The sequence below is a fragment of the Peromyscus californicus genome, unplaced genomic scaffold (assembly GCF_007827085.1).
Source record: "Peromyscus californicus insignis strain IS unplaced genomic scaffold, ASM782708v3 Scaffold_14__1_contigs__length_90479793_seg_2, whole genome shotgun sequence".
Lineage (NCBI taxonomy): Eukaryota > Metazoa > Chordata > Mammalia > Rodentia > Cricetidae > Peromyscus > Peromyscus californicus.
The window spans coordinates 77,815,547-77,831,314 of record NW_026294436.1 but is presented as its reverse complement, the minus strand read 5'-3'; the positions used below and the strand labels follow the sequence as shown (position 1 = coordinate 77,831,314).

The 15,768-nt window shown below is 48.9% G+C and overlaps 1 protein-coding gene across 1 annotated transcript; it reads left to right on the top strand.

The window, feature by feature from the left end:
- Nucleotides 1-3,586: 3,586 nt before the first annotated feature.
- Sertad4 (SERTA domain containing 4) lies at nucleotides 3,587-14,651 on the top strand. The gene is made up of 4 exons (XM_052738070.1): nucleotides 3,587-3,836; nucleotides 8,206-8,397; nucleotides 9,400-9,515; nucleotides 11,952-14,651. Exons 2-4 carry the CDS (start codon nucleotides 8,223-8,225, stop codon nucleotides 12,795-12,797), a joined length of 1,137 nt encoding a protein of 378 aa, XP_052594030.1. The 5' UTR covers nucleotides 3,587-3,836; nucleotides 8,206-8,222; the 3' UTR covers nucleotides 12,798-14,651.
- Nucleotides 14,652-15,768: the final 1,117 nt, after the last annotated feature.

Genomic DNA, 15,768 nt, shown 5'->3' with positions numbered 1-15,768 from the left:
CACATCCCTTAAGAGCGTTTACTCGTTAAACCTGAACTGTCATTTTCAACTCTGAATAAATACATTTGCCAGATTCTTTAAAAAGCTGACCTAAGCCTTTCTCTAATTCTCAGAAAATACCTTTAGTTGATTCATTATGTCCAATAGACAGAAAAGTGTTTATCATCCTTTTGTTTGTTTGTTTGTTTTTGTTTTGTTTTTCGAGACAGGGTTACTCTCTGTAACAGTCCTGGCTGTCCTGGAACTCACTTTATATACCAGGCTGGCTTTGAACTCACAGAGCTTCTCCTGCCTCTGCCTCCTGAGTGCTGGGATTAAAGGTGTGCGCCACCACCACCCTGCCGGGCACACATCATTCTTACCTCCTTCTCTCATAGTATCTCAGATGAACACCAGCTGTCCCTGTTTGCCTCCATCTGTCTGCTCCCTGGACAGCTCATGTCACACATCCTTTCCATCCGGTCTCTTGTCCTTCCTCGTGGCATTGCTTTTAGCCATGTGGTGACTTGACCAGTAACTTCAGCTATCCTCTGTACGTCTTGTCCTCACAATCAGTGGTGACAGCCTAGGTGTTCACACTCTGGGACATCTCACACCCTCCTTCTCCTTCCGGGGCCACAGCTCTAATGCATGCCCAGTCTTCCTTGCTATACTGTTGAGAGCAGGTGAGTGTTCCAACATCACTGTCCCCTGGACATAACCCTTTAAGGCACTCACTGCCTGTTGAACTAACACCCATTCCATCCTCCAGTGCACGGTGTGATCTGGTTTCATCTGCTGCCCACTCTTACGTACCCTCTAGTAAAACCTGAGCACTTACAAGTTCCATCACTGAACTCCCATGCATCTACTATGCCTGGAGGACTAAATAGTTCCACCATTATACACTCTTCTTTACTGTTGACCATACTGGCAACTCCGTAAGTCTGGGATAGTGTCCTGTTCATCTCTTCCACACCTCTGGCTGCTTCGAGGACAGCTTTGCCAAGAAATGACAGTTCTTCGAAGCCACTTAACACACTTCTGAGGTGGAAAATTTGGGCCAGCCTCTGAGCACTGGGAATCTGTGCTGGAAAGGGGAATGTGGCCCCAGCACCAGCATCGTTGGGTGTTGTAAGAGGCAGGACACTCCCAGACTGACACCTTTACACTGAAAAACAACTACAGCTCTCAGTGAGTGACTTTGCAGCTCAAAGTATTTTAAGTTTTATACTCAAACATTTTTCTTGCAAGTTTGCAGACATATGTATGTGCACACATATCTCCAAAGGATGACATCATAGTGCTCAGTTGACTGTTGTTTATATATCACATTCACTCATTCCAAACACTTCACTATTGATTTGTGGGTCTTAGGCCATAGCCACAACTTACATTTTAAAATAATGTTTCACATTCCATAGACACTTGACTGTCTTTTGCAGTGGTGTGCATGTTCATGCTGACAGCAGTTGGACACTGAGAGACACTAAACTTGGCATTAAAAATGAGTCAAGAAAGCTGGCAGGGAGACATGCTAACCCAGGGATCTGGATGGGACAGGGTCAACGTCATGTGCAGATTCACAAGGGTGCAGGGTTTAAATGCAGGAGTTTGATTTTTAGACCAGTAAAGCCAAGAGTCTCTGCACCCCAGGGTGCTGTGGAGTTTCCCTGGAAGGCTTGTTTTTCAGAGCCAAAGCTCCAAAGAAGGAAGGGCAGCTCATGTTGGTTCCTAGTCTCATGTTATTTCTCAATTTTATGCTTAATTTGCTCCTTTTGGTTTTATGTATTTTGACACAGCTAAGTGTGTAAGTGGATTCCCCATAGACCTTTAAATGCTATAAAACTTTAATATGGGGAGATAAAAACAATAATAAGCCATGCCTCCAAGCCCCACATTTAGTTCTTTATTTGAGCAACAGGATAAGCAGTTTTAGGTTCGTATTTAGATTCCCAAATGTTGCACTGCTTTAAATGCAGTTACGCCTTGCCTTGCCTCCCTTCACTCAGATGGAAAGTAGGCTCTACCCTCAGCCTGAAGGTGGGACTCTCACTGACTGAAGAAAAAAAAATCATCTTTAAAATTCTGAAATCATCATCTAACTGTCTGTATTGGCATGAGCCAGGGTAATTTAACATGGTTTGGAATGAAGCCAAGACGGATGCTCAATGCCCAGCTTCAGGTGTGCAACCCTGGACAGTTTCAGAAAAACTGGAATAAGCTGGCCATAGCCTCCAGTTTTCAGAACTGTTCTCGGCATCTCAATACCCTAAGAATCTTTGTGTCTTTGATGCACAAAGTTCAATAGAAACACCTTCTAAATAGATCAGTCCTAATGATGGTTAATACTTGCTGCTTTATTAAATAAAGCACATTTGCTTTAAAAAAAAAAAGAAAATTGACTTAGCTGCATGTCAGTCACCCAAATTTTGAGTGTACAAATGAAATGGAAAACATTTATTACACAAATTTAATTACAATTCCAGGAAATAAACATGCAAATCAGACGGAGCGCAATCTACAGGCGCTGATCCTCATCCCGGTTCCTGCCTTTCTTCCCTAGGCCTGCAGTCGGTGCACCTCCTGGATTGCAGTCAGAGGCCTGGCTCTTGCGGGCGGGAGGATCACGGTTTTAAAGAGGCGCATCTGGCCATAGCAGCAGTCTCCAGTCTTCCTAACACTTCCGCAAGTGCCCTTCCCTGCTTTGTTAAGTCTACCTCCTGTAAGCCTGTACATTCCTCGCACCTCAAGTGACCTCTTCATCATGGAGGGTTCCCAGACAGGATTTATGAATTAAATTTGTTTTGTGTTGTTGTTTTGTTTTGAAGAAAAAAGGGAGCCACGCTTGGTCCCGCATGTCTTTCAACTTAGCACTTGGGAGGCAGAGGCAAGCAGATCTCTGTAAGTTCAAGGCCAGCCTGGTCTACACAGTGAGATCCTGTTTCAAAAACAAAACAACAACAAAACCCCACACAAAAGCCAGCTCTAATTGAATCCACTACAAGAAGGGGGTGGGGGAAATCACTATTTGCAAAATAAAGTGACTCCGGCTTCTGCCACAGCCTCTCCACCAAGAGCAAGCTTCTTCACTAGTTTTGTTTTTGTTTTTCTTGGAGGTTTCCCCCGCGGGGATCCTCACCCGGGAGCTGCCAGTTCACGTGGAGGCAGGACGAGTACTGCCTTGTTACACCCGGGCTGCAGGGGAAGGGACCGGGCGGGCGGGGGAGCGCAAAGGCTCAGTCCAGCTCCGACATCTGTTTCTCATCTCCAAGTGCAGTACAGAGGGGAAGAAAGTCTTTAGCAAAGGGTGGGAAAGGCACAGATTTTTTTTTTTTTTAATCACACGCACATACAATAAGAAAACTAAACCGAAATTTAAAAAATAGACAAGACGTCTGGGCAGGTTGCGGTGAATGCTTCGCGCATTGCAGACCCTGCCCCGGGCGGGCTGCGCGCGTGGGGTCCGGGGTGCTGGCGGGAGCAGCCCGCGCGGCCCCGAGGGCGGAGGCGGAGCGGGGGCGGAGGCAGGGCGGGCGGGGGCGCGGCGCCCTGCGAGCTGGCAGAGCGGAGGGAGGCGGGGAGCGCGCTTGTCAGGTTCCCTCTCGCCCCGGGGGCATCCAGCAGAGCTGGGCTCGGAAATCCGCGGGGAAATGGCAAACAGGATTGACGGGTTTCTCGCGCTCCTCGCCAGACACAGCGGCTCATTTCCATAACCGTCTGCGGCGGCGGCGGCGGCGGCGGGACCTGCGGGGACCTCGGCCGCCGCGCACCGGGCCACGCCGACAGGGCCCGGGAGGCGCGTGGGCAGCGGCGGCCGCGCGGAGGACGGCGGCGGCTGGAGCGCGGGGCGCGCGGTAAGAGCCGCGACCCCAGGGCGCGGGAGGGCGGGGAGGGTCGCGCGTGGGGCCGGGGCGCTGCTGGACACAGCGGGGCGCGGGGGCGGCGCGCGCTCTCCAGGGCCGCGCGCCCTTCCCCGGAGCAGCGGCGTGCACGAGGCGACCCGGGCGGTCGGCGGAGACCCCCATAGCGGCGAGTCGGGTGTCCCCGGGTGGCAGGAGGGTCGGCCCGGGGCCGGGAAGGTAGGGAGGAGGGCCTGCGGGTCTCAGGGGCGCGCGCTCCGTGGAACAAGGCGCCGCTGCCGAAGCTGACACCTTGTGTCCCCCGCCACCTCCGCGCCCGCCCTGCTCCCGGCTGCGGGCGGCGCTGTCCTCGGCTCACCTTCCCGCGGGCTACGAGGCCCACGCCCCCGCCTCTGCCAGCCTCCTTGGCCCCGCAACTTTCCGGAGCGCCTGGCCGCAGGAACGGGGCACCAAGGTCCACCCTGGCCCCAGCGGCGCGCACGGCGCAGGCGGCCGCGGCTCGGCGAAGGACCCTGGCAGCTGCGGGCTGGAGTGCGGCCCCGCCAGCCGCCGTGAGTCATAGCCTTGGAATCCCACCTTGGCGAGTATTTCCCATAGAAGGAAACTTGGTTTTTAGAAGGAGAGCGAATAATCATAGCTCTTATTCTTCAGGAGAGGCACTGGGCTCCGGTACCTTGGAAGACTACTTGCCTTTGTTCCCAGACACTTGGGCTGTTTACTTTTCCCTGCGGCCTGCGTCTGGCCGGACGGTGCCCTCTGTCCCAGAAAGGGGCTTAAGGGCATGGCACCAGTCTCCAGGGTGCGTCTGGGTAAGACCCTGGGTAAGGGACCCGTCACACCCTAGCACCCCACCTTGGGCCTGGGCTGAGAGAGCTGACCCTAAAGCTCCCAGTGGGGAACCTCTGACCTCCCTAGTTCCCCACACCTGCATTCCCAACCCCAACACCGGACCTAGAGCTCTTAGCCTCTGGGACCGCCGCTGGCCAGTGGACTTCCTGAATCACCACAGGGACCTGCGAAAAGCGGCACCTGTCGGGTTTGGAGCATTGAAGGGTTTTGTTCTAACCATCCAGCTCCTACCTCCACCATTGGGTGAATCGGACAAACTGTTGAGATCCTGTCTGGGACGATTTGGAGTCAGTGGGTGAGGAAGTCTCTTGGCTCCCCAAGACAGAGCTCTGCAGTTCTCTGGACCGCCCTGGATAGCTGCGGTCCCTCCATGCTATCCAGGGTTGGACTCTGTCTTCCAGCTGTCTAGATCCTCCTTTATAAAACGGTCTGTAATTCCCAGTGTCAGGAAGAGGCGGGATGATCCTTCTGCTGTGCCGTGTTGTTTCCCAGTAGCCTGTGAGGTTCCTGGCACCTCCGAACCACGGCAGCCACTCCTTTTAGCACCATAATGGCTTCACCCGGAAAAACCAAACGGTATAGAAATGCCTGTATGAGGAACGTTGGATAGAAACACTGACTCTTGGCCTCCAGCCTTGTGAGGGTGCTGGGGTGGGGGGTCATTCCACAGCATCACCCCAGGGACCAAACGGGCACAGCAGCCTGAGGGGTTACAAGTTAGCGCATTAACACTCTCAATTTTAATCCTCTCATTTCTGATCTTAAAACACAATCTCTATCATATACACCATTGTGTCTGTATTTCATAGTAACAGCATGAACTTGTGAACTGGGACTTCTGGGTTCCATAGCAGAAGACCCATGCTCAACCAGCACTATCCAGCCCAGTGTCTCATGCACACTACTCTTGCCTCCCTAATTGGTTAACATCAGTGTGAGTTCTAAGTAGACCAGGAAGGCTCAATTGCAGACTCTCCTCCCCCCTCCCAAGTAGTCCCAGCTCATTCATGTTTTATTCCAGCTTAAATAAATCACTTGCAGAACCCAGCCTCTCCCATTTAGGATCTTGTGTATAACAGTTTCCAATTTGAAAAAGAAAAACTTGCTGAAATTAGATGTTATAAACAAAAGAAACAGCCACGCCAAAAACTATTATGCCACATTTCAAGTTCAAATGCATAACGATGGATTTCATATGTTGTGAACAATGCTAACAGATAGAAGCCCTGAGAGTCTTAACAACGGAAAAGCTGCTCCCCAGGTCATTAGAATATAAACAAACTCTGACTATGGTAAAGCAGCCCAGGGCCCATTAATGTCCTATTAAGCAAAGGTAATTGCTGCCAGGAGCCTGGCAGGGCTTCTCCTTCTTTAGGGGCATGGGTTTATCAACCTGCTTTTGTTTATATGTAATAAAAGTTCCACCAGGGAAAGGCTTGGATCCTCTTCCCTGAACCCACCCCAGGAGTGAGTGTGAATTCCAAGTTGTCTGCCCCGGCTCTGGCTTCTCTGGATGTAGATGTCTTTTAGACTAGGTTAAGAAGCTGGAGTGTGCCGGGCGGTGGTGGCGCACGCCTTTAATCCCAGCACTCGGGAGGCAGAGCCAGGCGGATCTCTGTGAGTTCGAGGCCAGCCTGGACTACCAAGTGAGTTCCAGGAAAGGCGCAAAGCTACACAGAGAAACCCTGTCTCAAAAAACCAAAAAAAAAAAAGAAGCTGGAGTGCTTCAGTGATTCTTTGCTTGGCTGAAGAGTTTGAGGGGGAAGAAAGCAAAGGGCTGAATTGGTTAAACTGATGAAGGCACATTTCTTTGTTGATGACTAAAGAATGAAATACATGGTATCGCCCACTGTTTCTTGATAGAGAGTTGTTTTATACATACACTCACACAACACAACACACGTCCTCTTTCCCTAAGGTGTTTCTGGTATCTCTTTGGAAAGAAAAATGGAAAGGTAAACTCCAAAGCCCAAGTCAGCTATACCCTAATTCTACCCATTGAGTAGAGACCTGGCCCTGTCTCATGATGCAGGGCTGAGGCTAAATTCGAAAACACGGGTGTCTGGTGAAAGAGTCTACCAGTAGTCGCTCTGGTAGCCAGAGAACTTGACCGTAAGACAAGGACAAGTTCTTTCCCTTGCCCTAGCCTGAAGGCAGAGGACTGAACTGGGCTCTTGCTATAAAAGAAAATCCATCTTCAGCAAGCAGTCCTGACATCACGTCAGTGACAGATCCGTATAACACAAGTGAGCCATGCAGGTCTGGAGGGCCTATAGCAGTGATTCTCAACCTGTGGGTCTCGACCCCTTAAGTGGTAGTCAATCAACCTTTTCACGGGGGTCACCTAAGACCATCAGAAAACAGATATTTACATCACAATTCATAACAGTAGCAAAATTGCAGTTACAAAGCAGCAATGAGGTAATTTTATGGTTGGGGGTCACCACACCTTGAGGAACTGTGTTAAAGGTCACAGAGTGAGGAAGGTTGAGAACCACTGCCCTAAAGGAACCAGGAATCAGAGGTGCTGGGCCTGCTCTCCGGCCTGTGGCCCCAGACTCTTTTTCTCCCTGAAACATACTCTTGACCCTAGAGGGTCACACTGAGTCCCATGGAAGTGGCCCTGTAGCCTGGATTACACAGGGTCAGAGTCTGGGAGTACCACAGAGCATTGGAGGCTTAGGCTGGCTCCCTGCAGTTCTGAGGTCAGGGTGGGAACCAGAGAGTAGGGCGGTGATGTGTTGACTCTTGGAAAGTTCCTGCCTTGCATCTGGCTTTGCAGTTTAAAGAGTTGCTGGCTGCCTCTGCCCGGAGCCCTGGCTCCTGTTTAATATTCTGCTGCCTGGTTGATGTTGTGCTTGGCTCCTGTGGGGCTGCAACTCACGGCTGGAAACTGGAGCCAATTTTCTGTCTTCATCTCGCAGTGTTTTGACTGGAGGCAGATCCAGTTCAGGCCGATCGGGGCTGTGGAAACAACTACCGAGTGTCTGTCTGCTTCACCCCAGGAGGGGAGAGCGTGGCCGAGGAACTGGGAAGAGAGCAGAGTGCTGGGAGGACCTTAGGGACTTCTGCCCTGCCCCCGCCCCCCCCACTGATCAGCAGATTTCATCAAAGGGGACTCCTAGGGGCTTGAATAGAAAATTGATTTCACCTTATTAATAGAAAGGAGGCACAGCGGCCTGGCCCTTCCTCTTCGAGGTACATTTGTAAGGCCAGGAGGAAAATGCCTTTGGGAGGCAGAGCAACTGTCTGAGGGCCTGAGGGGAGCTGAGAACAATCAGGAGTGGGCTCTCGAGGTCCTCCCTGAGATGCAGGCTGCCGCTTGCGGTGGCCGAGCTGATGGCGGCAAGAGTTTGCTAAGTGTCCTTGGAAAAACAATCTGCTGGTTGGGATGAAGGGGAGGGATGGAAAGTGAAAGCCTCCCCAAGCACAGGGTGATGCAGAGACCATCCTCAGGCTGACTCCTAACCAGGGCTGTTTGTCTGTCCCACCTCACTCCCCCCCCCCTTTCCAGATCCGAAGCTGGCAGCGATGACGCTGGTTCTGTCCATGAATAGATTCTGTGAGCCCATTGTCTCAGAAGGAGCTGCTGAAATTGCCGGGTTCCAAACGCTATGGGAGGCTGACAGCTACAGAGGTGCAAGCCCCCCGGGGCCAGCGCAGGTTCCTTTGCGGGGAGACGGGGGAGCCAGCCCACAACTGGCAGGTATTGCCTTTGGCCTTTTCCTTAGGAGGTGGTGTCTAGTCAGGCCCCGGACTGGGCTCCTTGGGAAGGCCTCCTTACCTGCTCTGCAGGCCTGTGGAGGTCCTGAAACAATGTTGTTTTCTTAAAGGGACTGAACCAGATACCAAGAGTCTGGGTTCGGGGTCTGTCCCGTGGAAGTGAGTGGTCCTCGGGGATGTACAGCTCACAGGCCCCACGTGCAGAGCTCTGTCCCACGAGGCATAAAGGAGTCTGCACCCCTGCCACAGCTTCAAGCTGCTGCTCTTCATGAACCACACAGTTGACAAGAAAATAGAAATATGTTCTTCTGGGCTTTAATTCTAATGATCTCAAATAAGTTCCTTTGAGTTTTTATGAAGTGATAGGTCTTTCTTTTTTTCTTTTAAAAAAGAAACTGAAGTAAAAGCCTCATGAAAGTCTAGTTTCTGAAAAAGGTTTTAAAGCCCTCAGAGGAGGCCCTGCTCTGTTCATGGTTGGTGTGTCAACATTTCCGGAGTTAAACAGAATTTAATTACTACAAATTTTAAGCTTTCATCTATAATTTTGTGTTTCAAAAGAAAAACTATTATAACTCCATGTATGTGTGCACGTTTGTTTATTAACCCCGAAAGTGATTCATACGCACGCTCCACCACCTCTATGAGGTGTGAGTCAAGCTGGTGTTACTTCAGGTGGGCCACACTCCCCCTACCATCTTTGGAGTCTACGGTTTGCCTGTACAGACAGTTAAGATCCCAAGCAGTTAGTAAATACCGAAAGGTGGGTGACATTTCCCTCTAAGGCTGCCTTGAAATCTTTACCTTCCCAGGCGCACAGGAGTCAGTCCGCTAGCAACTATGAAGACAAATGTTTGTTTTTCATCACTGCGTGTACAGACAGGGATGTAGCCAAGTTATTCACTAGAGGGAAAGGAAATGAAAGTATTTTGCTTGGCGCACCTCTGGCAGGCCTGGTGTCATTTGTCTATCTGATTTATTACCGCAGGATCACATTACAGGGGAGTTCCAAATCCTATAAGCACATCCAAGGTCACATACTTCAAGAGGAAGTATGCAGAAGAGGAGGATCTTCACCCACCACTCAGCAGCTGCAGCCATAAAGTATGTTTTAAATAGTAGTTATTTTATTAACAGTTACAATGCCTTGTAGCACTTGCTTGAACCATTTTCAGACATTAAATTGTTCCACCTAAGCAACAGAAGAGAGCAACTTCTTTGTGAGGCGCTACATGAATCACTTTTGGGGGGACCTGTACTGGATAGTTTTTTGTCAATTTGTCACAAGCCACAGTCATTTCAGAGGAAGGAGCCTCAATTAACAAAATGCCTCCATGTAAGAGCTGGCTGTACACAAGTCTGTAGGGTATTTTCTTAATTAATGGTCAATGGGGGAGGGCCCAGCCCATTATGGGTAGTGTCATCCTTGGGCTGTGGTCCTGGGTTCTATAAGGAAGCAGGCTGAGCAAGCCATGAGGAGCAAGCCAGTAAGCAGCACCCCTCCACGGCCTCTGCATCAGCTCCTGCCTCCAGGTTCCTAACCTGCTTGAGTTCCTGTCCTGACTTCCTTTAGTGATGGACTACAGTGTGGAAGTGTAAGCTGAATAAACCCTTTCTTCCCCGACTTGCTTTGGTCATGTGTTTCATCAAAGCAATAATAACCCTAACTAGGACAGGGCCTGTGTTACTTTTCACAAGTACTTGAAGAAAGAACCAAAAAGAGATTCTCTGCCCAGAAATAATAAAAAGTCTGTAAGGAAGCACACATCTTTTTGCCTGTGGTTTAATATTCCTGGGCTGCATTGAGGACTAGGGCTGCTCTGTGGTATCATGTGTTGGAAGATGCGCTTGGCTTTCCTGACCCTAGTCTGAGCTCTGCCACGAGGCTGCTGCTGTGTGCTGGTTAGGGTGGTTGTTCGGGGGTTTTCCTGACCTCCTGAGGGTCAGTGTCTGGTCGCTTGGATATGTGCATAGAACAGGCATGCTGTTTGTGATACATCCTGACACAGGTCAAGTTTGCTAAAGTTCAGAATTAATTCCTAAGGAAGAACCAAAGTAAGAAAATAACACAGTGGGGAAATGTATGAGAAGTGGGCATCTAAGTGTTGGTTCTTTTTCCTCTGTGATACCTTCCCCTCAGAGCTCCACTGACCTTATCAGTGAGGAGTAGCTAGAGCCTGGTGGCCAGATGCTGAGCTCTTCAGTTCAGCTTCTGCCAGGTCCCTGGCCCCAGCCTTTAGAAGTTGCTTTTGCCTGTTTGTAAGGAGGCAGCCGTGTTGACATGCTCAGTTTCTGTGCTGTGTCTGCACCAGCTTTCCAGTTGCTACTGGGATGTGCCAGATGCGTAGCACATCCCGTAATTCCAGCTCTTGAAAGGCAGAGCAAGTTCAGAAAGTTCAAAGCCTACTTGGGCTACATTGTGAGTTCCGGGGCAGCCTAGGCTACATAGCATGGCCATGTTTTAAGTTAACAATAGCAACAATTTCTAAAGGACCATCCTTCACCCAGTGACAGCCCCACACAACCCAGGACTGCATCCCCATCCCTAGTTTCTGTCTGCATCTCTTTCCTGTCAGCTCCACAAGCCAACAGGTCCTATCTAACCTAGCCTCATTAACTGCAGTTGCCCTCTTGTGAAACAGGGCGTGTTGCAGGTGTGAAACCCCAGAAGTGTTCCTTAGTATCCCAGTCCAAACTTTGACATGTGCCCATTAGAACCTGCATCTCGATTCTTTAAAAAGCATGTCCTGGGCCAGAGAAATGGCTCAGCAGTTAAGAGCACTGGCAGATGACCTTTGCAGATGACCTGAGTTCTCTCCCTAGCATCCATTTGGCAGCTCAAACTGTCTATGACTCCAATTCCAGGGCATCCAGTGCCCTTTGCTGGCCTCTCTCAGTGGGGACCAGGTACTCACATAGTACCAGACAGACATGCTAGCAAACACTCAAAACACATAAAAATAATCTTTCAGCCAATAGGGATGGCACAGGCCTTAATCCCAGCACTCAGGTGGCAGAGGCAGGCAGATCTCTGTGAGTTCAAGGCAAGCTTGGTCTACATAGTGAGTTCCAGGACAGCCAAGGATGTATAATAGAGAGGTCCTGTCTCAAAAAAATAAAATAATAGTAATATAAATCTTTTAAAAAAATAGATAATAACTTTCAAACATACTGCTGTGAGATGCATGAGTGTGCCTCTGCACACAGACATGTGAAATACAGCTTGATAGATTTCGACCAGAGCACTCCTTGTCACCAACAGCCAGGCTAACCTGAGTCCTCCCTGTGCTGCCCGGGGTCATCTGCCCCTTACCCCACACAGCTGCCAGACTGACTTCTGACAGCTCTGGTCGACTGTCTCGGCATCTCCTTCACTGGACGAGAAGGGGTCCACCTAGTGACTGGATCTTCTCTGACATACCCGGGGGTCAGGAAACAGGTGGGGATGGGACGTGCACCGCAGTGCGGCTGGCCTCTAACTGGGCGATGATACTTTCACCAACTTCGTTTCCTAAGCTTCCTCCTGTCTCTGATTTTTAGACCATTTCCATTTTTGAGGAGCGAGCACACATCCTGTACATGTCTTTGGAGAAGCTCAGGTTCATCGATGACCCGGAAGTGTACCTGCGGAGATCCGTCCTTATCAACAACCTGATGAAGAGGATCCATGGGGAGATCCTCATGCAGAACAGCTGGTGCCTCCCTGCCTGCTCCCTTGGTGGCACCTCCGCCCAAGAGTGGTTCCTGGCTCAAGACTGTCCTTACCGGAAACGGCCCCGGGTGGCCAAAGAGGAGTGGGAAAAGTTCCACACTTGCTGTTTTTATCAGGAGTGTGGGGGTCACTGCCTGGATCTGCCCCTTTCTGTCAATGCTGGTGTTGGGAGCGCTTCAGCTGCTGCCACAGCCACATCCCCCTCCTCCTCCCCACCCACCTCCTCCCCATCCTCCTCTTCTTCCTCACCCACCTCCTCCCTACCCACCTCCTCCCCACCCTCCTCTCCCTCCTCCTCCTCTTCCCCTCTTCCACTGGCTAGTTGCTCCCACCATGTGGACTTCGATATAGGCAGTGCACCTGTTTATAAGAGCGATGGCCAGATACCTGCCAGTGAGATCTTTGTCACTAATGTTAGGTCCCTTGGTGTCCAGGAAAAGGCCAAATCCAACGATGGGAAAGTAAGTCACGACAGCCACAGAGACGGTGATGCCATCAGCCGAGAACCTCTTGGGAGCGACCTTGATTTTGAGTGCAAAGGCCAATTTTATGATTATTTTGAGACCGGATATAACGAGAAAAATCATGTGAGTGAGTCTTGGAAAAAGTCTTTGAGGAAAAAGGAGCTTTCCCCAAGCAACAAACTGTGCTGCAGCAAAGGAAGTAAGATGTGACCGACCTCCCTCCCACCAGCACCTGGACACAGGCACGCACAGCATGACCAAGTTTTATTTTGAATGGATTTTGTAGTTTTGTACAACTGATAAAATTATGCAGTGAACACACTGTGTTGTTTCACTGCCTGGAGAGCAGATTGCACAAAACATCTGTACAGTAGGCATCCACAAGCTACTTACTAATGTGATTTTGCCAAGGAAAGCCAACTTCATGTTTGAAAGTATAGCTTAGTTTTCTTTTTTTAAAAAAAAAATCAGTAGATTAGGTTGAGGACAACATGCCCCTGTTATATTCCCACCGCCCCTCCAAAGAGCCCACCGATAGCCAAGACAAGTTCAACTTGTTTGCCAGTTAATTAGGTAGTTACTTGGTAAACAAATCATTATAACCAGCAGAGCTGTCTGCTTCTTCAATATGATACAGTATTTCTTTCTGAGTAGAAGACTGAAGACAGAAAAACAGATGACATGGTTTCATGAGTTGTGACATGTTTGTATTGGACAGGATGAGACGAAATGAAACACACCTACCATACCCTGCGAGCTCCTAGCTTCCATACGATGGTAATGGATGACTAGAGAGGTGGTGTACAGGGCTGTCTTTGATGGGGTGAGTAGAGAGGTAGCGTACAGGGCCGTCTTTGATGGGGTGAGTAGGGAGGTGTACAGGGCTGTCTTTGATGGGATGAGTAGGGAGGTGGTGCAGAGGGTGGTCTTAATGGGAGGACAAGGAAAGTGGTGTACAGGGCCAGTTTGATGATGGGCTGATAGGGAGGTGTGGTGTACAGGGCGATCTTGGGTGCCTTACTTTATCTTAATTTTTGCCAGTGTGAAAATTAAGGATAAATCAGAGCTACAGCAGGGATTTAACACATAGGAAAAAACACACAGGGTGGATCCATGCGGTTTGGAAACTTAACTTTGAACTATTGTGTTCAACTTTTGATTCACCATCCTCTTCCTCCTTTGTTTTTGACGCCCAGTGGCTGTGGGTCCGACATTTTGGGTAGAGATGGAGGAGACAGTAGGGAAGGCCATTGGGACAGTGAAAGCTGCCTGGGCTTTTCCATGGCAACGCACTGTTGCTGGGTCTGGGCTTTCTGAGCTTTGGGTTGTTTTGTTTTCTTGTCCAGTGACGTTCACAGCCCGTGGCATGCGTTACATACGTTATACTTTGCCCTGTTTTGCATCATTTCATGCGTTTAGACTCTTAAGAGCATGTGGTTTCTATATGTGACTTTCGCTGTTGATTGAGAAGCACAATGTTAATAGATGACGTGGTGATCAATATGTTTTATCTTAAAGAATGTAAAGATTGTAGGTTGCAGAACGTTATTTTGGAGAAATGGGACTCGCTCGTCATTGTTGCTGTGTATTTGGCCAACACACTATTCAAACAATACCTTGAATTTGCACATTGCTATGTGTCCTCAGTGGCATTCTGGCCCAGTCCAGCCAGCTCCTCTTCATAAAATGTATTCCCATTTCCAAGGCCAAGGACTTGGGCCTTTTAAAACGGTTATTCACAGGAACCAAATGCCAAATGGAGGAAATAGGTAAGTTCTCCCACTTTCTCCAAGATGAAGCTTTTTTAATTATTGCTATTAATATTAAATAGGTCTCATTCATACAGTGTATGAGTAGATCATTTGGGAAATTGTCCGCAAGGACCAATTTTTAAAACATGTTCCTGTGTTATGGCTGAATAGTCTAGTAATGTTTTGTCCTTTATTTTCAATATTTGATGAACATTTTGGTGTTGAAATTTTAGGTGATAGATGCTAGTACATGACTGTGTTGTAATAAAGTGAGGTTTTCTTGATATATATTTATTAAAATGATCAAAAATCATTAAGTTTTTACAAATTTCATTTTAATGGCTACTTCCCTTTTCCATGTTTCTCTCTATTTAAAACAAAACAAAAACCCCCTCAAAAATGTCTAGAAACAGTGCATGGTGACCACATGGGTATTTAAATAGAAAAGCTCATTAAGAATGAGCCCAGTCCCCAGCTTTGTGACATGTCAGATTACGAAGACTTGTCTATAAGCCGTTTTAGCAGCCAGGGGATTGAGAGTGGTTTCCCCTTCAATCCTGCATCCATGTTTCTTAGAAGCTAACATTTTATTTGATAAAGGGGGAGGTCTAGTTGAAGGCAAATTAATTTGTCAAACATATCAACTGTATTAAAAGTGTAGTGCTGTGCAGAGATTTAAATATGAAAGAATAGATTTGCCCTTTTGCTTTTTTAACCCCAGCATTTCCAGACAGTGTGATGATCTGGGTGTTTCCATCCTGTGTTATGTGGGATTTTAAGACAGGCTCTTCCTATGTAGCCCAGGCTGACCCAAGCCCCTCACCTCCTGCCTCTGCCTCCCAAGTGTTGGGATCTCAGATGCTGTTCACAAAGTCCTTTGAGTTGGCTGTGTCTGTCAGTGCTCACCTGAGCAGGCTCTGCTCAGCAGAATCTCTCCTCCACAGCATGAGAATCGGTTACTATTAGTCTTCTGAGTTTTGTTTTAGGACATTTCCAGAATAATAAGAGAAACTCCTTTTCTAAAACAAACAAAACAAAGCCAGAAGACCCTATACAGGCATCCAGATTACAGAAATTTTTTGTGGTCAGTTTGAGTGTATGAGCGTTTCCTGTGTGGCTCCTGAGAGTGGGCTGTTGACCTACCCAAGCAGCACTAACTAGATCTCCCAGGTGGCCAAGGCACTCCCCATCGTGAGTGAACCCCTTAACTGGGTTCTTTGTGAAGCTTACACCATCTCCCACATAAATAAGCTGGATGTGGTGTGCACTTTTTGGTTTTTTGAGACAGGGTTTCTCTGTGTAGCTTTGGAGCCTGTCCTGGATCTCACCCTGTAGACCAGGCTGGTCTTGAACTCACAGAGATCCACCTGGCTCTGCCTCCCGAGTGCTGTTTTAAAGATCCCTGGAATATTTTTTGATGAGTCCCCCTC

Bases quoted from the DNA above. Each gene is read 5' to 3' on its own strand.
- Sertad4 (XM_052738070.1), top strand. From the start codon at position 8,223: ATGACGCTGGTTCTGTCCATGAATAGATTCTGTGAGCCCATTGTCTCA. The intron at 8,398-9,399 runs GTATTGCCTTTG...TTATTACCGCAG, and splicing joins AGCCAGCCCACAACTGGCAG to GATCACATTACAGGGGAGTT. The intron at 9,516-11,951 runs GTATGTTTTAAA...TCTGATTTTTAG, and splicing joins TCAGCAGCTGCAGCCATAAA to ACCATTTCCATTTTTGAGGA.